We start from the raw sequence: 25,211 nt of genomic DNA, 5'->3' as shown, positions 1-25,211 counted from the left end.
GAAAGGGGGATAGGAGAAGAGGCAGAAAAAAGGAAACCCTGAGGACTGAAATGGAGCAAATTAAATTCCATGCATGTATGATTATGTCAAAATGAACCCCACTATTACGTACAACTCTAATGCACTAATAAAAAAATTAAAAACAAAAAGACAGTGGTGTCTGCCTTCAGCCCAGCCCTTATCCTAATACCCTTTCCAGGGATATCACTTCATGGGAACTGGCAGCTGTCTGGACAACCTACAACTCCAATTTATCTCTGTTCTTTTTGCAACTTCAAATGGACCAATGGAAGCGTCCCATCTTCTGAGAGTTGTGCAAAACTGAGTTACAGTATGATTTCCCACTCTCCCTCATCGCCATTCTTCCTAGGTACATTATAACCTTGTCATTCTCAGCCTAGCTGGTGCAGGACACTCTATTGGCCATCCCCTTTCAAAGTTTTAAACTGAAAGTTGTGTTTATGTCCATCTGCTGAGGGTACACATGTCAAAAACTCTTGCAGGCCTTGAAAGCAGATTTTCCATGTTTTTTTTTTTTCTTCCTAGACACAACCAATTTTGTCTATTAATTCTCTTGGAGGCCATCCATCATTTAGCTTTGGGTAGTATAGCTGCTGGTATCTTCCTCTCCTTTTCCATTTCTCACCCTGAGAAAGAGGTAAAAACTCCTCACCACAAATACTGCCTTACTTCCATGACCATGACTTCAGGAACCCATTTTCTCCCTTTTTTTTCTACTTCTCTCTTTAGACTGGAGAGAGGAGAGACTGAAGGCCATCAGTGGAGATGGTTCCACTTCCTTTAGTAAGCCTTAGCAAGTGTGTCTTACCCCAATTATTGGTAGTTTGGGCAGTCCATTGGAATGTATGGTCCTTGGAGGCTCTTATTTAATGGGTGTGGCTGATTTCATTTCAATTTCTGTGACACCTGTGACTTCTTTTCAGATTAGAGTTCTGGTCAGATGATAAACTCAGCTATATTTCAGCTTTTCATTTCAAATAATGATCAAATAATGACTTCAAAGGTAGGCTTCAGGATATGGAAATGATGGACACTAACCTCATGCATGTTAGAGAAAAATTATATAGAAAAGGTTTAGCAAATGGTTGAAAGCACGGTATGGACCTGGAATTCAGAAAAGAATGTTAGTAAGAGAAAGAGGACTTAAATCCATTCACATTCAGATAGCATTGGAAACCTTGGAAGTGAATGGCATCCTCCATGAAGAATGTACAGATCTTCCCATGGAAGGGAAGCAGATATAGATAAAGCTGGGAGTGTGTCAATAGGTGATGGGAAGAAGGGGAGACGAAGGACAGGCAGGTAACAGAAGGAAAATTAAGGTAAGATGGATAAAGAAATAGGGAAAGGAAAAACAGAAATAAAGTTTAGCCAAGAAAGGGGGTGAAGAGCAACGAAGAGAAAGAAAGCAAATGAATGAAAGAAATAGACAAGAGAGGAAGGTGGCTTTTTCAGCCTGTGGCATCGTGCTGCTGCCATTTGCTGGGAACCTCTCGATAGCCTCCAATATAGGTTTCTAATACAAATTTGGAGGAGTGAAATTTAGGACTCCTTCCAAGTACTCTTGCTGCTTGTTGGATATGACAACTTGTTTATGTATTGGGATGATTAACTTTATGTGTCAGCTTCGTCAGGCAATGGCACCTTGCCCGGTTGTTTTGTCAAACACCCGTCTAGATGCTGCTATGAAGGTGCTTTTTTTTTAAAATTTCTTTTTCTTTTTTGATGTGCTAAACATTTACAGTTGACTGAGCAAAATCAACTGATTGTAAATGTTCACATAAAGCAACTTACTTCTTTACTCACCCACAACTTGGGTGGGCCTCAATCACAGAGACTGAAATTTCCTGGAGAAGAAAGAATTCTGCCTCAAGAAAACACAGAAACCCTGCCCCGTTTCCAACCTGCAGGTTTGCCCTGCAGATTTGGGATTCCAGGCTGCACCACAACTCTTGAATTTCCTGTCCTACTGGGTTCCTGCTTGCCAGGTCTCACAACTGCAAGACATAGTTCCTTAAAATAAGTCAGTATCTCCCTCTTCCTGTAGTGGAAGAGATAAATAAATGATATCTATCAATCTATCTATCTATCTTTGGATTCTGGAGAATCCCAACTAATAAACAAGTATAATCTATCACACAAGCAGTATTTCACTTTGTGTCTATTTCTCCCACTAGATTAAAAACTTTCTAAAGTTCAGATTGCTTCTCACTCATGTTTATCTTTACATTGCCTGACATATTTTAGCCACATAACCATGTAAAATACTTTAAAATTAACACATGTCACAAGCCGACGCTGGGCTGTGTGTGGACTGTTGTGCATAGTAGCCTCCTGAGGGGCTAAGTCTGGCATTGGGAACGCCCCATGGCACTCCCCAGAGGAACTGATGCAGGTGAACTTCCCCCTCAAGCTCTGCCAAAGGTCTCACTCAGCACTTGACATGGGTGTGACCTGCCAAGATGTCAATCAACCTAAGGATTGCAAGAATCACAAAACAAGACTTTGCCCTTGAAACCTTATCCCTGCCTTTGATGAACCCCCTTCAATAAATCACAGGAGCCATCTTTTGTCTGTCTAGTTCCAGTGCCCATGTGGACTAGATCTATCAGGGGCTTCGCGTTTGTAAATATTTTTGAGTGTGGCTTTGTTATTTACTAATTATTTGAGACCGTTAAGTCTTAGGGTAGCTTAGATTATCCTGGGAAGGAAGAAGGACCCCTTAATGAAACACTGGCCACAGTGTCCCCCAACCCCCCACCCCATACAGATTTTCTTAATGGTAATAGATTATTAATGTTAGATCTTTCTTGGAAAGGGACACCATACTTCTGTAATAACTTTCCTTAATTCATGATATCAAGATGCATGTCTGCTCATTAACATGATTTCAAGCTGAAGATCTCAGGAAATTACCAGGTGGGACCTACAAGTTGACACCAGGAAAATGATTGATTGACATGGCAATGTTGCAGTAGGTATATATCTCTGACCACAAACTCAGGTGTGTAGGAGGTGATGCATTTTTTAATTTCTTAAAGTTTTATGCAATCTTATTGTGAGCCCTTATCTTGCTATATTTATGGGGAAGTCAATCATTTGACTTTGGGGGTGAATTGTAACCTTTATTAGTGATGAGAAGATGGGTGATGGGTAGAAAGCTTTGGATTTTAAATATCTCTGTAGATGGTAAAGGGCCTCTGAGTTTTATGCATGAGCCCAGGATGCAGATTTCCTTCAGACACAACTGTTCTTAGCCTCTTCTTTGTGTATTGCTCATGCCATGGGAGTCTTGGCTTAAAACATCAGTGCTGAGAAGCCAACTGAGACCAGCCATCCTGTATAAGCCAAGAAAGGGTCATCACTGTGGTTCTGCTGCCTTCCTCAGGTACTACCAGGGGGCTGTATACAGCTCCTGATCTGTTTTCAGTCTGTGAACAATGTCATAGTCTCGATCTCTCGCTCTCCCTCCACCCCTTTTGGTGTCTTCAAAAAGGCTCCTACATAATCTGAAATGTAAACTTAAGGCTTTTTACTAAAAGAAATAAGAGTGATCATTATTAGGTAGCTCTTGTTTCTGCCCAGAAAAATAAACCTGTGAATTATGGAAACATAGGAATTCCATGCATGTAAAATAAGATAAAAAGAAAATATAGCCAATGAAATATTTCAGAAAATTCTTCAGTTACTTATACTTTATTGAACAATTAAAGGGATCGCTTACCTGACTGGTCCTTTTCTGTTTGCAAGACAACATAAGATAGCAACTATAACATGAGTCACCAGGAATGCCAATCCAATACCCAGAAGCGTCCATATGTCTGGAATTTCAAATAGTTGAAAAAAATATATATATAGTGAAAAACATTGAAGACCCCAAATCAAGCCATTTTTTAGTCATCATGTCACCTACTGTTCTGACTGTACATGACATCTAAGGTAGGAGGGTAGAACTTGATGTGGCATCGATTTCCCTTCCATCCTTGTCCACATCTGGAAATGAGATAAAATAGAATAGTTGAAAATGAACAACAACAAAATAGTGGAAACAGTTGAGGAGAATTGTCATGGGATAAAATGATGAAAGTCAATAAACAATGAGATGCCAGAAATATGGGTAACTTTGATAAGGAACCAAAATAATAAGCCAAAAGAAAGCAAAATTAAATTTTATTATTTCATATTATGGTAAGGGATGATTTAAAAAATATCTATCCCTTTCTTGACTTTATCAGATAAAAACCTGGTTTCCACATGTTCCATTTTTTTCTTTGGTCTTTATTTTCAAGTATTGACTCATTCTTTACCAGTATCATTTACTTAATCATCAATCAACTCAAAGCTATCATTTTTCAACTGTGAACAGATTTAAGTTCTTACAGATAACCAATAGAGCATATTCAAGTTGTAGATTAACATAAATATAAACCAGAACATATATTTTTTTCTCACAACATAGGGATGAATCCTCTAGTACCTACATTTGGAATGAAGTTAATAATCTTATTCAATGTTTTATTTTAAAAAAAAGCCAGACCTCACCACCAGGATTCCAATACCTTTGCTTTACTTATAGATATAAATGATGAAATGTGTAATATTGATATCGATGGTACTCAGAAAGTTCAGAATTAGAGACTAGCTTGTGCCTTTGAGGGAGATGAGATTCATTATTTCTAAGTGGTAAATGTGTCCAATTTTTTCTGGCAGCATATGCATGCATATGTGTGTGAAAGTTTCCATACACATGCTTGCTTATCAGAAATAACAGGATACAAATTAAGGTGAGTCTGGTGGAATTTCCTTCCAAGTTCAGAGTGCATGCTAAAAAATAGGACTTAAAAAATAGCTTTTGAATGTGTGTATTTAAGAGATGTGTGCTAGTAGCAATGCTTATTCAGCACAGGCTTATTTTTTTTCCCCTCAATCTTTCTTTTAAATATGAAAAATTGTATGCTCAAAAGTAATTCCTTCAAAAATCAATCAGCTTCTTTAAACATAAAAAAACCAAGAGGTTCTAGGAAGTCCATTAGAATGTCTTCCTTTGCTAAGTAAACAATCTTTAAAAAGTGGAAACTAAAGGCAATTTGATGGCTTTGATGTTTCTTGAACTCAAATTAAAATAAATTAGAATTTTTGAGGATTAGAGTATTTGGTTTTTATTTTCACAATCCTTAAGATGTATTCCTTGTCAGTCCCCAAATGACAGCATGAATCCTTTGTGGCAATATCCCACATGTGTACATACTGGTGTAGTTTAAAGATAAGGGACACTTTTACATTCTGAATTAATATGGTCCCTTTAGATTTTTGGAAGTACCACTTCTCTCGTACCAGTGTTACAGTGATTTCCACCTTAGGCAAATAATATGTATTTGATGTGCCTTTTAACATAAACTCCAGTGGAAAGAATCTGGGAATGCCGGTTAAAAAATAAGGGAGGGCTGGGGCTGTAGCTGAGTAGCAGAATTCTTGCCTAGCATGTGTGAGGCACTGGGCTTGATCCTTGGTACTACATAAAAATAAACAAAATAAAGGCATGCTGTCCATACAGAACTACAAAAATAAAAATAATAAATGGAGGAAACCCATACCCTATCTATTATCTATCTATCTATCTATCTATCTATCTATCTATCTATTTCTATTGTTCATCTCTCTCTCTCTACATGTTTCTAAATTTATATAAATCCTGGTGACATGGACAGGGTAGAGGAGTAGGGAGAAACATTTTTTGGATTGCAGAAAGAAGTAAAGAATATTAATATAGGTTTTTATCTTTTTTTGTTAAACTAAACCTCTATGGAAACACTAGTGTTCAAAAGTAATGATGGCAATCTGATCCTTAGACCTCTTTAAATCTCTTTGATGGGTGAGGTCCACACCCCTTGAAATGCTATGCTGAGGACAGCAGGAATGGCAAGCCAGAATGGTGCACTGAAGTTCTGCCTATCTGTTGAGCAACAACAGTGAAAGAAGTTTCTCCTGTCATCCCCTTCTGTAGCTGCAGGCTGGAAGGGAAAGCAGAAAATCCTGTCTGTTCTAACAACAGTTGAGTGAACTTATTTCCTCCATGCTGACCATAAATCCCTATTAATACCATTAAGACATTTTAAAAGGAAAATAGTAGTCATTTTCTCTATTGTTTTTCATAGGCAGTCTGGATAAAGAAGTTTAGGTATTACATTTTAATTATTTTTCATTAGTATAAGATTAGCAGAACACATGAAAATTAAGAGAATTCCTGACCCTCAAGGATGTATTTATTTACTTATTTGGTAGTGCATTGGATATTTTTGTAGTGACTGGAGGTGAAGGATGAAGGCTTTTGTGGAAAGAAAAAAGACAGGGAAAGTGGACAAACTAGGAAGAATTCAGAGTGCTTTAGCTAGGTGAATGCCAAGCAAAGAATAAGTCCAGGTGGGGAAATTGAAGGCACAGCCATGACCCTAGGCAATTGGGTGTTTGGTCAAGTGGCTTGGTGGGTGTGGGGAGTGCTCTATACTTGTCTGAGGCTCCATTAGTTTCTTAAAGGAATGGGACAATGAGATTTACCTTATTAGCTTGACAAGGATGAAAATTGCTCTTACAGGTAATATTTTAGCTATTTTGTGACTCAACAAAACTGAATGCAAATGTGGTTTTACCTCTTTTGTAACCCAAAGGATCCATAGAAACCTTAAAAATAATATAATGCTTATAATACTTGGGTAGCTGGGGTTTTTGTGTTTGTTTTCATTTTGAGAAGGAAAAATGAAGTGAAGAGATTACTTTGGATATTTTATAAAATTCTTTTATTTTCATAGTGACTCATTAGAATTAGTTTTACAAAAATAACAGCAGGGAAAAATTTTATTCAGATAGTATTCACATGAAAACATTGTGTTTTTAAATTTAAAGCTCCATGTGGCTCTGGGTTTTACCACTTTTTGCATGTTTAGTAATTCCAACATTGAGGAATTTCAACTTTACTTTTACAACTCTAGAAGTTCAAACTACCATCCAATTGTAGTGCAAATTCATTACCTATCTTCCTTCCCTACCTCCTACCAAAATTGTTCAGTGTTTCTGATTTGGTTGGGATTGAACCCTACTTGAACTCTAGACTCTTCCCATTTTCTTGATTGTAATGTTGCCTTAGGACCATATCCATCACTACCTGGCATGCCGAGTCAGCAGGGATTAGTTCATAGACAGAAATGGACATGTCTCCATTAAGAATTTTCTCAACCAGGGATGCATTTCAATGGATATTTGTGGTAAGAGATATCACCTTCCCAACCCTTATGTGAAAGAGAAAGAACGTAGTAGCCCTTTTAAGATCAGGTAGTTATCTGCTTGCCAATTTTGCTGCAAAAACCATCCAGAAGATAGAATAAACCATAGGAAGATAGAGCTCTGGCAAATCATTGAGAAATGGAGCAACAACCTTAAATGGCATCACAAATTCCTCTAATAGTTCTAACAGTTCAAGTCTGTGCTGCATTTAGACTTTTATTTATGTAAGTCAACACACTCCTTTACCATTTTGGTCACTTTGAGTTAGGTATTCCATTACTAGCACACACATACATATATATATATATACACAAAACTTCAATTTTTGTATTCTTCCATTTTATTGGTTAATGTTCTTCTCATTAAATTAATAATAAGAAGAAATATTTGTGCTATGTACAAGAGTGCAAGATATAGAGAGGATATAAAGATGAATAAGATGTGGTTGAGAATTTATAGAAGCATTTAGTTCTAAAATAAAAATACATCAGAAAACAATTAAGATACAAAGTAAAAGTGAAATATAAGAAGGGAAAAGTGCAAACAGAAATGATGAAATCATTATTTCAATAATCTGTATTTTTCCAGACCCCCAAAGTTAAAAATGTGCAATGTCACTTGGGCACTGGCAAAACATGAGGTATAGTAATATTTCCTCCAAAAATCAAGTGTTTATACATATTATGACAATGTTCCAGAAAAATTGGTCATCCAAATAGATAGAAATCATCTATAAGTGGATCTGAAGAGTTATGTTCAAATACAAGCTGAAAGAATCCCAAACTAACTTTCAGATTTCCCAATTCTTTAGTATCGCAAATTTTTCAACAGTAATCTGATTGTGTCTTTTTAAAGATATAGAAGGAAAATACCTTCAGAGGCTATGTACATTTTGAGTACATTACAAATTAGATTTACAATTCAGCATTATAGATGGTAGGCTTGTTTTCCTTTTTATTAGGCATTTTTATAGTGACACATGATGACTATTAAATTCATGTTTTTTTCATTTTTTTGTGGGGAGGGTCCAGTATCATGCTACATTTACAATTTACATTTTAGAAAACTGCCAATAAAAAGTACTTATTGAGCACCTACTATGGTTTAGATAAGATTCTAGCTGCTTTAAGAGATTATTTTTAATAGAACAATATTGCAAAATAAAAGGAATCACTTCTCCATTTCATTATTGAGAAAACAAAGGCACAGAGAGGTTGTGCTGTAAGTCACATAAGGTACATTTCAAAAGAAATTTTCAATATTGGCTCCTTAGACCATTTCTTCGAAACACAGTTTGGCTTCCCATAGACTTTCTAAAGTTGGAATAGAGTTGCATGTAATGGAGTTGGCTTTATGGTTTTAATCTTTTAGGATAGCAACACAAGGAGAGATGTCTAGACTTAATGGTCTGAAAATTCCATTTATCACATTAGGCCTCACCCTGAAACATCTTGCAGAGAAGTCAGCTGAGGTGCTGGGAGGAGTAAGAAATTAAGTCAGGGCATGTGCTCCTTCGTAGCTACGTGGCTTTGGGAGTGTCAGATATCTTTAGTTCCCCATTTATGAATAGCAATAATTATAACCTACAGAATGTGTGTGAGAATTACACAAAACAATGCACATTTCAGTACATTGCAAACTGAAAGTTCCATGCCAAGCTGTTCACTTCAATTTCTGAGATTTGGGGTATAAACTCTGGTCTTGACAGTGCCTGCTGCCCTTAAGCATCCAGGCCCTATCAGTGTGGTCCTCTGGAGAACTAGAATGTACAAGCACTAGATCTTACAAGTGTTGACTCCAATCTCTCCACAAATTTAAGATTAAAACTTAGGAAGAACAAAGAGTCATTGCCGCACCTTCTCATTTCATAACTTGTCAAGAGTGCCATTAAATAAAACACTTTAGCCTAGGACTATGCCTCAAGGCTCTTGATGTGTTACACAGGTAGGGGAAGAAACAGCAGATATCTTTTTGCAATGCACATTCTCTTGTAACTGTAAGAGGATCCTACCCATCAAGTATCCTTTTATCCTCCAAGTGGGGAAAAAGTAGAGATGCCCCAACTTAACCTGAAGGCCTCTGCTTGGACCATTGTCTGAGCCATGTGCTCACCTCTACTCAGGGAAGGCAAGTGGAAAAATTGAGGTAGGCTCTTAACAAGCCATCCTTACCATCATAGGTAACTTTGTTATGGCAGAAAATGAGAAAGCACGAGAAGCACTAACTAATTTCTGAGCCACAAGACAATGAAATTCCACAGTGAATACCAGTGATTAATTTGCTTGGACTAATTTCTCCCAGGACTAATTAGCTCCAGTATGTTGTATAATATTTATAAGTATTAGATAGTGTCCACCTGACAAAGAAAGATAAACATCCCACTCCATTGTGCATGTGGGCCTGTTTTCTTAACACAAAGAGGAGAAAGGGAGAAATAAAATATAATTAGATTCTTTCAGACAAAGACAACACCCTAATCTTTCCTAAATTCTAACAGGTTTTCAGCTATGAGTAGGTTGTTACTGAAGAGTTATGGAAATAGCTCATTTCTGGGTGTGCTTGGTAACACCCATTCATTACTCACTAACACCTGGAACACAGGCTCCTCCCCTCCTTATTGTCATTTGTGTGCAGGACCCAGCTTATTTGTCTCATTGCCAGGGAAAACAAATGAGGAGCTGCACGCTAACTAAGCATGTGTTCATGGGCTAATTTGTTGGGAACTGATGGAGGGTTTACTCTGGTTTTGTAAATGACTTGAATTGTTCTAGTAAGTCCAAAACAATAAAAGTGTTTTATTTGTTTATAACTGTTCTAAGAAATCTGAAAGTAAAACACGTATGAGGGCACAGGTATGTTGATTTCATAAGCATGTTACATTTGAGTATTTGAATGTAGAAGGGATTATACATGTCCATGTGATAACCTTATCCAACGTTTTCACTGATTCAGAATAATGTGGGGAGAACATATGCGTAGATGTTCCCATAAATATGAAACTAAAAGAAATCTTAAGCCTGTTTTAAAACATGACATGCCAAGCATTAGAAAAAGATTAAGAATCTTGTGTTTAAAAAAATAAAAACACTTATGGGTTTATAAAAATTACACATTTCCATATCTACTTTTTTTACTTCATCTCAATCATCAAAGTCCCATCAGTTTTACCTTCTAAGTGGTTTTTTAACTGACTATCCCTGTCCCATTCGGATTCTGCCATGTAGCCAAAGGCCCTTGTCACTCTTGGTATTGGAGCAGGCTCTTTACAAGATTTCCTGCTTCCGGACTAAGGTCACATCATATAATTTACCTGATCAAAAACCTGTGCTACTTTCTTAGGGTGTGCAGAATCCTGTCCTCAAAAGGTTGTTTCATAGGGAGAGGCTTTTTTGATCTGGCCTCTGGATGGTACAACTGGTTTGATCTCAGTTCCCCTTCGGCTTGCAAACTCGATATTCCTATTCAAAGTTCCTTCACCTAAGAGATGTACTTTTCAACAGGTTTGAACTTTCCATGACATACATTTTCACTGGCCATAAGATGGCTTCACTTATTCATTTGGCTAGCTGATATTCACACCTAGCCCCACAGACTGATTTTCTGACTGGACTTAACAACTTTGGCCTTGTGGCTCCCCTGAGAATTCTCATGACAGCACTTAATCACACAGTACCGCAAAGTCAGTCCCTTTTAAATCTTTCTAGGCCATAAATTTACTGAAGGTTGGGCCCATACCTGTTCAAACTTCTTTGCTACAATGAGTACAATCCTGTGCATAAATACATGCTGAAAACACCGTCATCACCATAATAATAGTTAACACTTGGATAACTTTGCTACAGTTACCAAAACACTTTTATTTGTACTTATATTATCCCATCCCATCTTTAGAACAGTCAGTTACAACTTCATTGTGCATCAGAATCACACGGGAAGTTTGTTAAAACTGAGTGCTGAGCCCCACGTTCAGAGTTTCTGATGCAATAGGTAGGTAGGAAGTGGCTCAATAATTCCACTTTCAAAAATTTTTCAGGTGATTGCTGCCTCTGCTGGTCTGGGGCCACCCGTTGAGAACCACTATCCAAGAACATCCCTGTGAGGTCAAGGATTATTTTTCCAAATTTTCAGAGAAAACTGAAGCTCAGAGAGCAATGGCTTTGTAAGTAGTGGATTCCGGTCTTTTAAACCACTTGTCTTGTTGTCAGATCATCACTTCAATATAAGTGAGGGGCTGGGGCTGGGGCTCAATGGTAGAGCACTTGCCTGGCATGTGTGAGACACTGGGTTCAATTCTCATCACCACATATAAATAAATACATAAAATAAGGATCTATGGACAATTAGAAATATATATGGGAAACATTTGCTATATTCTAATTTCTCATAAAAGGCTGTTACATATTATCAGATTCTGTCCTAGGGTATGATAATGATGATAAACTCACATGCATCTGTGTGGCTTTTATTGCAATTCCCTCTTGAACTAATGGTTAAGTTGTGCAGAAATGCACCCATCAGAAGGAAGCATATTCACATATTCTTTAAAATTATTGCAGCCCAGTAGAAATAACATTAATTACTTTTGAGAGGAAACCAAGAAGATAGAACTGTTCTTCTGTTTCCCCTTTTTTCAAACAGATTGGTGTGGTAGCTGAAGTAATTCTAATTTTTTTTAAAAAATTCCTTAATTTTATTTTTCAGCTTTCCATTTCTCCTGTTTTTTCCCCCATTTGTTATGAAGTAATATTTCCCTGGAGTTGGATGGGAAACAAAATAAAAAAAGAAAAGGAGAAGAAGTAGTAAAGAAACTAAATAATTCACAAACTGAGCAATAGAAAATGGGCTAGAAGTCAATAGAAGCTCATCTTTTATAAGACAAATAAAGCAAAGGTCTTAAACTTTTGTGTGGTCTGTAGCCCTAACAAGAAATAGCTTTTTGAAATATTTCTTCTCCAAATGGAGTTGAAATTTCCCTTCAAAACATATATTCTGCCAGGTGCAGTAGCACATGCCTATAATCCCAGTGGCTCTGGAGGCTGAGGAGGAGGATCATGAGTTCAAAGCCAGCCTCAGAAAGTTAGTAAGGCTCTCAGCAACTCTGTGAGAACTTAACTCTAAATAAAATATTTTTAAAAAGAGCTGAGGATGTGGTTCAGAGGATGAGCACCCTGGGTTCAACTATTGCTACAAAAGAGAAAAAAAACATATAAATATATAGTTTACATATTAATATATATAATATACAAATATATAGAATATGTAAATATATATAATTTTATATATATATAAATATATACATATATAAATGTAGTTACAGCAAGATATTAATCATGCTTTCTCTTCTTCACATTGAAATATACATGAAAGCACACATAAACACAACACAGAAGGCTAAAAATGAGAAAGAACAAACAGTGGATTGTTGGACTCTGCCAGGAATTTCTGTCCACACCACCACCCACAAAAGGCCAAACTGTGAGGTTCTAAGATGCATTTAGACCTTTTGGTAAAGAAATGAGGCCTTTACTTGCCCAATCCAAAACCAGGAATCTTGCAATCAAACCTTTCTATCAAACTGAGAAGGACATCTAAAATGCATACTCCTTTGTTTATGGAGTAACTGGTGAGCACCTTCCATTTGCTAGGCCTTGCCCTAGATTCAAAGTCCATAAGACTACGTGTTTCCAGCCTCCAAACTCACTCAAGATTGTGCTATCCCTAAATACACTGTGCTCATTTTTGCCTTAGTGGTTTTATAGTTGCTGTTCCCCATGACAACTGCACTCTATCCAAATTTTGGAATATTTTCCATTTTCACAGAATTGTGGTTTGGACTCAAATTATGCTGTCTCAGAAAACCTTAATTAACAAATCGATAATATACCACCTGCCATGATCCATTCCCTTCCCATTCTAGTAATCTGCTTACCTGCAGTATTTTAGCTTGTTGCACTTTTTATTACCCACATGTGCACACACATCTGTCTTGTATTTGTATATGTATTTAAAATATATTTGTAAATGTAATAAAAATATCTATGTATTTTGTACATAATATGCACATAATATGTATTAAACTATATAACACAAATTTGAAAACCTGAATGTAATGAATACTTTTTCAGATTCAACATAAAATTTTAAAATTAATCTGAGCAGTACAATAATGTGTGATATTTTTTAAAAGCCTTAAAATGTTTAAAATCAGGCTGTGCTGTTCATTCCAATGTTATTCTTATATACACAGTTTCAGAAAATAACCCAATATTTGCCTGATGACAGAAATTCACAGAAGAAAACTTGAAAACAATATCATTTATAGATGCCAAGATTCTAAGAAAATTACCAGCAATCTGAATATATGAGTAAATTGTGTGGTAGGATTTAGTTAGCACTGTCTCTTGCCTTGTTGTGCTGTTCTAATCTGTAAAGAAAAGGCAAATCAATTTGTATGAGGAGACACTGGGGCAAGAAGTAAAAACAGAGTAGAAAACCTATTGTTCTAAGTTACCAACAGAGTACTCACAATAATACTTCCACATCAAATCCCTGTACTGATGAATTTTTAATGCTATTAATGAATAAGCAATCCCAATTTTGTATAAACTCTCCTGAACATAAAATGAATAACAATCCAACTTTTTTTTTTTTTTTTTTTTTTTTTTTTTTTTTTTTTGCTAATGAAAAACTCTAAAGATATTTCCTGGTCTAGGGTCAATTTACTGGTGAATTCTCAAAGTTTTGATGAATAGTCTCTCAGGTTTTTAATCATTCCAAGGTGTATAATATATAATTCTAAACATGTGAAAAGATGAGGATTAAGTAATTTGTTTTATAAAGGTACATATCTCTATTACATAAATCAAATATAACACATTCACAAAAATCACAGACTGATCTTACTCAAAGTTGTGCAAAAATCCCCAAATAATATACAGCTGGTCCTTTGCATCCCTGGGATCCACATTTGTGGATTCAACCAGAAGCAGATAGAAAATTTTTAATTAAAAAATTGCGTCTGTACTGAACATGTACAGTTTTTTTTTCTGGTCATTATTCCCTAACCAATACAGTATAATACCTATTTACATAGTGTTTACTTGATATTGGGTATTATAATTAACCTGGAGATGAGTAAAGTATACAGAGGATGTGTGTAGGTAATATGCAAATAATAAACCACTTTATGTAAGAGATTTGCACATCTGTGCATTGTGGTATCCACAGCAGGGTCCTGGAACCAGTCCCTTGTGGATATTGAGGGATGACCATACAGTAGACAATCTCTTCTTAAGGAGTGTAACAGCACACAACATATGATTCAGAATGATTCTATTGTTTGCAAGTCTCCATTGTTAGATTCCATTATGATCTCCTAAATGTCACATCCTTGGACAAAATGAAGAATGATGGTCCTTAATGTGTAGCACCTGGGGAAGATGGGGCTGGGCAGACAGGCTGTATTTGGCACAGAGGCAATATCCCTGGAATAAGAATAAGGTGGTGAGACTAGTGATAGAAGAAAAATGACCCTGTTAAGGGCTATTTCATGTTGTGAAAATCTCATAAATTTTAAGGACAATAGGTCATTTACCACCTGGCTGGGGATACTCTAGGTGGAAAGGGTGAGAGAGAAATTGTAAAAATAAAAGGCAGAGCCAGAGCAGGCAGATGGTACTGATGGCTCTTTACCAAAGAGATGTCGCTTGATCTACTTAGGTTTCAGCGCTTTCTGTCACAATAATTCTTGATAGCAAATGATTTTTTTCTACACCCTAGCTGCAGAGCAAAAAGCATTTCCTGTTAAATTCAAAATGTATACAGTTTTAATTATTTCCTGAGCACTTCACCGCATTTGTCAAGGAATAACAATGCACTAAAATTCTCACGCCATTTTTACACCATGAGAACTGACACATAGCATATACTGGTTGTGTTTATATTGCTGAATTGTGATTCTTGTAGCATGTTGTGTTTGTGTATATATATGTATATATATACATATACATATATATATCATATGTACAGATTGGCATAAATAATATATATTTTCGCATTTATTCACATTGCATATTTACATTAAATAAACAGTTTATTAATGCTTTGACAAAGAATTGATTCAAGTAATCATTACACTGTATGTCCCACATTGTATGCCATATATGATGCACTAAAACATCTTTAAAATTATTATGTTTTATAAATATTTTATACTTGATTGATTGCTCAAAACTACTTATTGAGTTCCAAGTCTAAATCCTAAATGTTAGAACAGGAGCACAAAAGACAAGCTACTTGAACTCACAAGGTTTACATGTTATTGAGAAGTGCATGGGTCTGCGTGGGAAAAGACAATAAACAGATATATAAATAGGTATATTTAGGACAGAATCAGGGAAGCTGCAGTGTCTAGTCATAAACCAGGTTGGAGACTGTGAGTGTGAACAATTCTTTCAAGAAATCTTGTCATGAAATAGTCAAGACCAAACTGTTGGGAGCTGGAATAAAAAGTAGGGGAGAAAATGAGGGTTGTTTTGCCTTTTTCTCCAAGGTTATAGCTATAAGAGCAGGTTTCTTGGTATTTCTGGAGATGAGTAAGTAATGAGGCTGGTGTTTGATGAAAAGAGCAATGACCTAGAAGAAATCCTTGGGAAGAGGAGAAGGAATGGGATCCAGGGCCCTTGGCGGGGGATGGGAAGGCGGTGTCTTTTCAGAGAGAAAATAGGAACATGACAAGTGAAGGCTGGTTGATGGATTTGCTGATGGAATGACTTGTCAATTTCTTTTTTTTTTTTTTTTTTTTTTTTTTTTTTTTTTATTTTTTATTTTTTATTTTTTTTTTTTTATTGTTGGTCATTCAAAACATTACATAGTTCCTCATACATCATATTTCACAGTTTGATTCAAATGAGTTATGAACTCCCAATTTTATCCCGTATACAGATTGCTGTATCACATCAGTTACCCTTCCATTGATTGACATATTGCCTTTCTAGTGTCTGATGTATTCTGCTGTCTGTATTATTCTCTACTATCCCCCCTCCCCTCCCCTCCCCTCCCCTTTTCTCTCTCTACCCCTTCTACTGTAACGAGAAGGGGAATCGCATGGAAATGGAAGGCGATCCTCAGGGTTATACAAAATGACATATAAGAGGAAAGGAGGGGTAAGACAAGATAATTCAAATGGAAGAAGTGACTTGTCAATTTCTGATAATGCATCTCTGTAAGAATTTAAGGGGTAGAAATTGGTATAGATTTGGTACTGTGGAGTGTGAGTCATGAGATTGTGGGGAGAGAAGAAAGCATATAGTTGGAATAATTTTTGACTCTTGGAAGCAACAATACCAGAAATGTGTAGTAGTATCTTCAATTTTGAGGGCCTATTTAAGTTTATAATTCTGCACATATGTGGGGGAGGAAGAAAAAAGAGATAGGGTATTTTGCTACATTTATACATTCATTTAAATATTGTATGTATGGGCTGCAGAGTAGTTTGGTGACAGAGTACTCGCCTAGTGTGCATGAATATTAAAATAGTCAAGTTGCATTAGATGTCTTAAGCTGCAAAGAAAAAATAATAGCAATTTAACTCTCTCTTTAGTGTGATCTCCATTTTTGAAAGTAATAATAAATACATAAATGTTTTACTTATTTTTTGTTATAGCTAAAACTTTCTCCATATTATATACCCAGCAACTTCTTCCTTCCTCCTAGTAACCACCTTTGACTAGTCAATATAAGTAAATCCATACTCAGAGTTTATAATATTATTACTACATGAACGGTATTATTCTTGGATGAGTCAATAGTATATGATTATTATGATCATTTGGGTTTTAACATTTTTTTCTGAAATTAATTATACAATTTATTTTCATTTTCTGTTTGCTATGCTTTGTGGATAATTCCCAAATTCTCCAACAGCTTCTCTGGAATAAGAATAATTCTGGTGAAAGTAACTGAAGGAAAAAAGACCAGCAGATAAACAATGGACTGTACCCTCTCATTATCCACCTGAAAGCAGAATAATATGCCCCTGTGAAGTTATACCTTCAGGCTTCCTGTTCTAATAAGGGGAAATCCACCTTGCCCAAAGACAAGATGGCACTGAGAAAGAGTGGACACAAACTCACTAACTCTCATCGGCCATTAGTTTCCCTTTATATTTATATTCCTACAATTAGGAATTCTAGGTGCTTAAAATTCTTTTTTTGAATCTTGTCACTTCTCATAATTTTTTTTCTTTTTGGGGTACCAGGGATTGAACTCAGGGACACTCGACCACTAAACCACATCCCCAGCCCTATTTTTTATAGTTTATTTAGAGACAGGGCTTTACTGAGTTGCTTAGTGCCTTGCTTTTGCTAAGGCTGGCTTTGAACTTGCAGTCCTCCTACCTCAGCCTCCTCTGCTGCTGGGATTACAGGCATGCGCCATGTCACCTGGATCTTCTCATAAATTTTGTGTTCTTTTGTTTAGGTGCCATATAAGCACAAGTTCTAGTCGCCACTTTTGATGTTCCAGAATGTATTCAAGATGCTTGAACATGTTAATAAAATTATGTTTTTCTTTTTTAATCTTGTTCACCTATCTTTTGTCAGTCTCATTCACAGGTTATCACTCAAGGAACCTAAAATGGGTAGGAAATAGTATTTTCCTCTACTAAATAAGGAACAAATATTAATTAATCCTAATAGGCTCCCCTTTATTAAATGAGACATCATAATTTACTTTGGTTTAAGTACAAATGTTTGATGCTAGACAAATAATTAATATTATTTAAAAGTAACTTTGTTAAAGAAATGAAAAAATGTTTACAATAAAATGAAAGTACAAAAATAGCTTTCCAATGATTTACAGAAAATAAGATTCCTGTTTTAACAATAGAGATATATTGGCATTAATTTGGTTATTTCTGAGATTTGGATTATTAGCCTTGAAGAACTTATGAATTTTAAAAAATTATAACAAATAAATATAAAAATATTTTTTTCGATACAGAAACACAAAAGTCTTTCAAAACAGCACAACTGCATGAATTGAATTTTTTTCTTATTTAGATATGGGCTTTTTTTAAAAAAAAATAATGTTATTCTCTGAGCACCTTAGATTAATAAGCAAGTTTGCTTTTGATGTATACAAAGGCCAGGTTGTTTCATCCTAGAATCAAGATAACACTTGATTACTAGTCAATTACTAACAAACTGGACTCATAATCATGAACCCCTAGGAAAGCTATTAAAAGAAGAAAAAAAAAATGAACAGGGAAAACCATCAGATATTATAGTGCCACGTGAGAATAAGTGAACAAAAATTTCCTGGAGTGGGTAATCTTTGTGAATAGAAAATGTTTTGGAACCAGTGTTGTGAAATAATACAAAGCAACAGACATTAAATAAGATCTAATTAATCATTAAATTAACAATCTAAATTAGCAGGCAAGTTGAAAATAGTGACATTTTTGTTTTTATTTTTTGTAATTTAATACTGAAGCCTTAGATGGAGTAAAGGTATTTCATTGTACTTCTTTGGCTAATTACAATATAAAAACCTGAACAAAACATGCAAGTGACCTGTAAGGAGAGTCTGAAAGGTGGAGAAAAGAAGCAAATTGTTTAGGAACCCCAGGAGATCAAGGAGCTAGCTGGGGTGAGTTCTCTTGTTGTTTGTGCTTATTTATTTGTTTATTTTTTTTTCCTTCCCTCTTATATATCCCTGCTTGACCAGTGCCTTACTCTAGGCAAACACTCCACCACTGAGCTACAACTCCAGCCCCAGGGACCTCTTCTCTTGAGAGTGTTTACCTTGACTTCTTCTAAAACAATCTGTTTACCTACTCAACTCACTAATCAGCAGATCTAGGGGTATCATTGAGATTTCAGAATGTGTTTGATTACTGTCTTTTCCCTTACTGCTTTTGTGATAGACAAGATGTAGGTGATGGGCAAAGCCATTCCTTGATGGACTGTAATCAAGAATCGTGCTTTACTAGGTAACATACATGACTGCACACAATAGTGTGAAAACACAAGCAGTCGGAAGTTTGAAAACTTGACTTTTCTCCTTCCTCAAATAACTGGATGACTTTAGTAAATCATTTCAGTGCCTATTTTTGTGAGTACATATCACCCTATGTCTCCAAAATGTTATAAATATTGTTTTGAGAGTAGGAAAATATTTTGAATTTTTTAAAAGGAATATTATATAAGTACAACAAAAGTGCTTATTTTTCATCAATAACAAATGATGAATAAAAGGATTATTTCTCTGCTTTCTGGTCTGTGCAGGCATCTACTCTGAAATATAGTTGGTGTCCTCATTACTCTCATTTAAAGATTAAGTTAGGTACAGCCTCAATGAATACTTTCATCTTAAAATTCTTCTAACTTCCATTCAAGTCTTGGCTTTGCTGTATACATTTTGTTGCAAATATTAAGTCGATGTACAGGTACTCAATTATAAACACAGTATATGCTGGTATTGAAAAGTGCACAGTCAATAGCAACAGCAAATGGTAAAGGTTTGTTCATTTCATTTTTTCCTTCTGTGGAGTCAAAACTCCTTCTAATAATTACAATCTTTCATTTTAACATAGTCTGTGATTGCATTAATAGCTACTACTTTTTGGATATTAAAAAAAAAGCTAAAAGACTGAAGGAATGGGTGTAACAATATGTCCAGTTATATGTTGGAAAGTGAATTTGAAACCTGGTGTTTTCACTCTGAGGTGCCTATTTTGTCATATTCAAGTTAGCCATGGTGCTCAACAGATGCATCATTTCTGACAGTGAAGTTGTTTTCCTTGGTTTGGTCTCTGAAATTATACTCTCCTTAATATTCATCTGTCATTTGTTTTCCTTTCTACCAAAGAAAAGTTGCTCAGTGTATTAGGAATTATGACATTGGGGGAACTTCAGCATAGCCACCTCCTTCTCCAAGAAAAAATGAGCAAGCTCACATTAGGGGAAATAGGGAAATACAGCACATTTAACCATAAACCAGCTCTGGATAGAAGAACTATGCTCATCATGGCAAATTAGGTCTCCCTTTTATGAAAATGTAACAAAGTGAACAAACCTTCTTGAATTAATGCCATCAAATTTTGATAGTAAGGTATTTTGTTTGATTAAATATTTATGGGAGAAAATACTCAATGCTTTTGAGTGATGACAATAGTTCTAGATTCTCAAAAGCAAGCAAAGCAAAATAAAACAAAAACGGACTATTTATTTATTCTCATGGAGAAAAGTGAAGGTAGTTTATAAAATTTTAAATTTTAAAAGTATTTTAAAAGGATGTTTGATTACTGGAAATATATCTGGCATGCTGTTCTTCTGCTTTCATTACATTACCATTATAATGACATTTGAAAAATGTGGCCTTACCTTTTAGCCTTTAAGGCCAATTAAGGCAGCAGTAATGCTGCCTGCTTCATCTGCAGGAAGCACTTTGTGGTCATTCAATAGTATACATGTTTTGGGTTAAATTGTGCTGAATTTCTTATGTAGATAACTCAGACAGAAAAGTTAGAATCCAAAGACCAAGACTGATATATCAGCTGGTGCCAGAGACAAGAGGAAATTTCTTCCAATCATAATTCAGTTAGCTTAAGACAAACATTCCCAAGTGTTTTAGACCATTTTCTGTTGCTAACATTGAATACCACAGACTGGATTTATATTTATAAAGAATAAAGATCTGGTTGGCTCATAGTTCTAAAGGCTAGGAAGTTTAAAGATTGGGCAGCTGCTTCTGGAGAGATTCTTTTCACTGGTGGAGACTATCTGCAGAGTCTCAGGGAGGTACAGGAAGTCACATGACAGGACAGAACAACATTGCTAACTTGATTTCTCTTTTTTACAAATCTACTAATTCAATCACATGGGTCCCACCCTGAAGACCTCACCTTATTCCTAATTACCTTCCAAGGGATCAACCTGGTGCCAGTTTTTACACCTCTTAGTGAGGATTAAATTTCAACATGAGTTTTGGTGGGTGCATTCAAACCACAGCACCAAGCTTCAGGATACTGTGTAACCAGATTTTAACCATATATTTAGGGTCTGTACTTCAGAGCAAAACAGAAGCCATTTGGTCACGGCAAAGATGCGCTTTTATCTCCATTTCTGGGAAGCCCCAGAATGCAACATGGACCAAAGGTATCAACTGAGGCACCTGATGCCCTGCAAGTTTTTAGTCTTCACAGGTAAAGATGCTCTAAAATTTTATTGGATCAGGATGGGTGTGGTGTTGCACACCTGTAATCCCAGTGACTCGGGAGGCTGAGGCAGGCAGGAAGACTGCAAGTTCAAAGCCAGCTTCAGCAACTTAGTGAGGCCCTATACAATTTAGCAAGACCCTGTTTCAAACTAAAACATAAGAAAGGGCTGGGGATGTGGCTCTGTGGCTAAGTACCCTGGGGTTGAAACACCAGTAACAAAAAAGGAGGAATAGAATTAGGAAGACATCTTCATAATAGCTCAGGTTGTGCACTTTATTTTAAAACACTCAGTATCTGTTATTTGTCAAGAGTAAATTGAGACAAAAAAGCAGAGGACAAGAAAACGTTCTACCTTAGTACTGCAATACTAAGTGTGGGGCTGAAATGGGACTTCTATGGAACCAACCACACACCATCTGATTTAAGAAGGGACTTCCAATTGCTCAGCTGAAATGAAGCAGGAGCCTGCACATCTTATATATTCTGTTTATTGGCTTAGTCTATAAGGAATGTAGAGAAAAATAAATATGCAATTTAAAAGTCATGTTAGGAAGCATTTAAAAGAATATAATTTAGGCAACAATCTACTGTAAGAAGAAGTAGCTTCCATGAGGCACACAGTTGGTGGAAAGAGAACAGAATGATAGTAACAGGAATAAGATAAGGTGGGTTATATAGCAATTAAGAACAACTGAGTTTAAAAAAATTTAAAGTAGAATACATATGAGAGGTAGCAAATCTCTAAATAAGTATTTCATGAAAGTGTTTATTGATGAAGAGAATAAATGTGAGCATCTTTCCATATGTAAAAGATAAATACAATTGCTTTAAACTCTTTGTGTTCCAGTTTCTTTGTCTAGAGAAGCACCTATCTCTTAGGGCTATTGTAATAACTCATTTAATATATGTAAGTGCTTAGAATTGAACTGGGAGATATTAAGCATTCTATGAAAAGTAGCTATTATCATAAACAAATATTAAGCTCTTAATATATACAGCATCTATTACTAATTATTAGCTATAAAGGCTACACCAACTGACATTTTGATAAAAAGTTAATCAGATGACTAGGGGTGTAAATATCAAAAGACTTAATGGAAAAGAGCTCCCTATCCTAAAATAACCCTGGTGGCTAAAAAGCAAAATGTAGGAAAATACATGGATAAGCCATTTTTATAGTCAGTTTGGTAAACAGACTGTTTTGTACTTTGCCAATTAAAACAGTCACAAGGTAAAAAAACAACAACAACAACAAAAAACCAACCATTTGTCTTCCAATGCAAACACTTGGCTCCATTGATTTTTCATTTCTTTCTAAAAAAAAATCATAATTGTTTTTAATGGCATCCCTCAAAAAGGTTCACATGGCTATATTATTTTCAGAGGTAAGCCACCAAGAGACCCAGGGTGCTTTTCAAACTGTGTCCAGTGCTACAGTGAAAAAATAAACAGTATGAAATTAGAGACAGTGCCAAGTACCATGATAGGTAAATGGAAGAAAGAAATGAAAAAAAAAAAGCATGTTGACAGGGTTCTTCATTGTTCTTCTGGTCCCATTTCCTGTCCTTATCCTACCTCATTTACGTGTAAGGAGATAAAATAAGTGAGTTAACTGGGGAAAAATGATCAGACTTGTGACAGAAGCACCATGGTAGCTTCAAGTATCAAGGTTTCTCAACACCTTGTGTGTCAAGGTCTCCCTAATATGACAAAAGTATTGTATGTCTGAATTGTTCTTCGTTGGAAAATGAATAAAATGACAAGACAATTTCAATGACTACGTCTGTTATGTCAGGTTCTGCTGTGAACTGGCAAGAATATCAACAATTCAGGCAAAAGTTTGGTGTTAATAGGTTGTGTATATAGGAGGCAGCATTACTACTTGATGCACACAATTCTCAAATCTGTTCTTATCTTTTTTAAAAAATCAAATGCCATATACTTTATTGGGTATCAAAACATAGCAGCCACACAGAACAGTGAGAGCTCAATCAACAAATATTAGGTAGTCATTGTGAAAGCAGCAAAGCAGATACCAAAAAGAACAAGAAATACTCTTCTCTTGCAAAACCCAATAATTATTTGATGCTTTGTATGGACATGATAGGATTTTCAGAGCACTACTATACTTATTTTTTTTTTCAGGCCTCAGAATAGCCCTATTGAAAAGCTAAGACAGATGTTGTTTCCATGTCTTAAAGATGGAAATATCAATGTTTACAGACGTCTCACCAGCAATAATAGCAGATAACAAAAGTGCAACCTAAATTCTTGGTGACAGTTTAATATTATAGAGATTCTTAATGATTCATGACTTCTACATTTTGAAATTAGTGGCATATTTATCTAAATACAGCATATGTATGTATATAATCTATTCTGTTCATTCTACTTTCTTAATTCCTTTATTTCTGAAGTAACCAAAGCAATTGTAGTATACTGGCAGTCCTTCCATCATTTCTTGGTAGCTAGGCAGGGGTTCTCCTTGATGAGTTTACATGTTGTAGATGCACAGGACCTATTGGGGATAACTCCATGGGTTCTGGGGAAAATCATTCCAAACTCTCTTAAGAAAGAGAAAAATATAAAATAAAAGGTTAGAGGATTGAGTGTGGGCGAATGCACAGTGTCAGAAGGGAATTAATCCAAAGAAGAATAAAAATTCAATTAGTGTAAAAGACAGATCATTACCAAACAAACCTCAGAAACAATTCAAAAAGAGAAAGGATGGAATTAGATGATTGGAGAAATGGGGTTGGCCATTGAATATCTGCAATAGCAAACAGGATATCACCGGTCAAGGAAATGAAAAGACTGTGCAAGTTTTAGGATACCAGGAATGGTCTACAGGTGGAGATGTTTAGCGATGAAAGAAAGTAATATAGAAAACATTGCTAAACACTTTGGGAAAATATTATTTGACTCATACCTGCATGGGTGTTATATGTTGATTTAGTAGCAACTATTCCCTTAAATTTTCTAAATAAAAAATATGGATGTATAGATATTTCAAAATGGAGTTTCAGGTGTTTATGAGCAGAGGAAAACCATCAGAGAAAAGAGACTGAGAATGTGATAAAAAGAAATCTCCCAGAGAAAGATGCTTCCTGAGGACAAGGTCAAGAGCACTATTGGACAATTTGATGGACAGCTCTAATCAATACATTGTTGTCTGCTGTGAAATCATCATGCTGCTCACAAAGCAGGTAAGTAGCTGAGAACCATTTCCTAGAATGCCACATCTCTATCAATCTGGGAATATTTTAAATGAGTTCATAGAGGCTACAGATCAACTAATACATAGGACAGAAGGGTCAGGCAGAAAAATTAAATAAATAAAAAGTTTTGCTCTGTGACTGCCAAAGTTTGCTGGACTATAACAGTAATAGAAATATTGAGAATAAATGGTGGAACTTCAGCAATGAGTAATTGCTGCTGAATATTATTTTAATTATTATGTAATAAGGAAAAATATTTACTTATAGAGTTAGCAAATTAGAAAGTTTAAGTGAACATGTTCTTGTTCTCACAAAAATATAAGAACAATATATTGGTTATTGTGCACAATATAAAATAAAGCACTCCAAGATCATTGATCCCTTATTGATATGTTTTAAATATGAAATTACAAATAGTTAGAGTTATTAAACAAAGTAATGGCCTGGAATCCTTGTATACCTCAAGATTCAGA

At 35.6% G+C, this 25,211-nt stretch overlaps 1 protein-coding gene across 1 annotated transcript in view; it reads right to left on the bottom strand.

Annotated features, from left to right (window-relative positions):
• Nucleotides 1–25,211, bottom strand: part of Malrd1 (MAM and LDL receptor class A domain containing 1) — a 656,113-nt gene that overhangs the window by 30,983 nt on the left and 599,919 nt on the right. Inside the window, exons 37-38 of the mRNA XM_077802928.1 lie at nucleotides 3,935–4,014; nucleotides 3,746–3,842 (exon numbers count right to left, since the gene is read on the bottom strand). Of these exons, the coding sequence (XP_077659054.1) occupies nucleotides 3,746–3,842; nucleotides 3,935–4,014 (177 nt within the window). The remainder of the gene's footprint in view (nucleotides 1–3,745; nucleotides 3,843–3,934; nucleotides 4,015–25,211) is intronic.

The sequence above is a fragment of the Urocitellus parryii genome, chromosome 9, assembly GCF_045843805.1.
Source record: "Urocitellus parryii isolate mUroPar1 chromosome 9, mUroPar1.hap1, whole genome shotgun sequence".
Classification (NCBI taxonomy): domain Eukaryota; kingdom Metazoa; phylum Chordata; class Mammalia; order Rodentia; family Sciuridae; genus Urocitellus; species Urocitellus parryii.
This window is presented reverse-complemented; position numbering and strand designations above follow the sequence as displayed.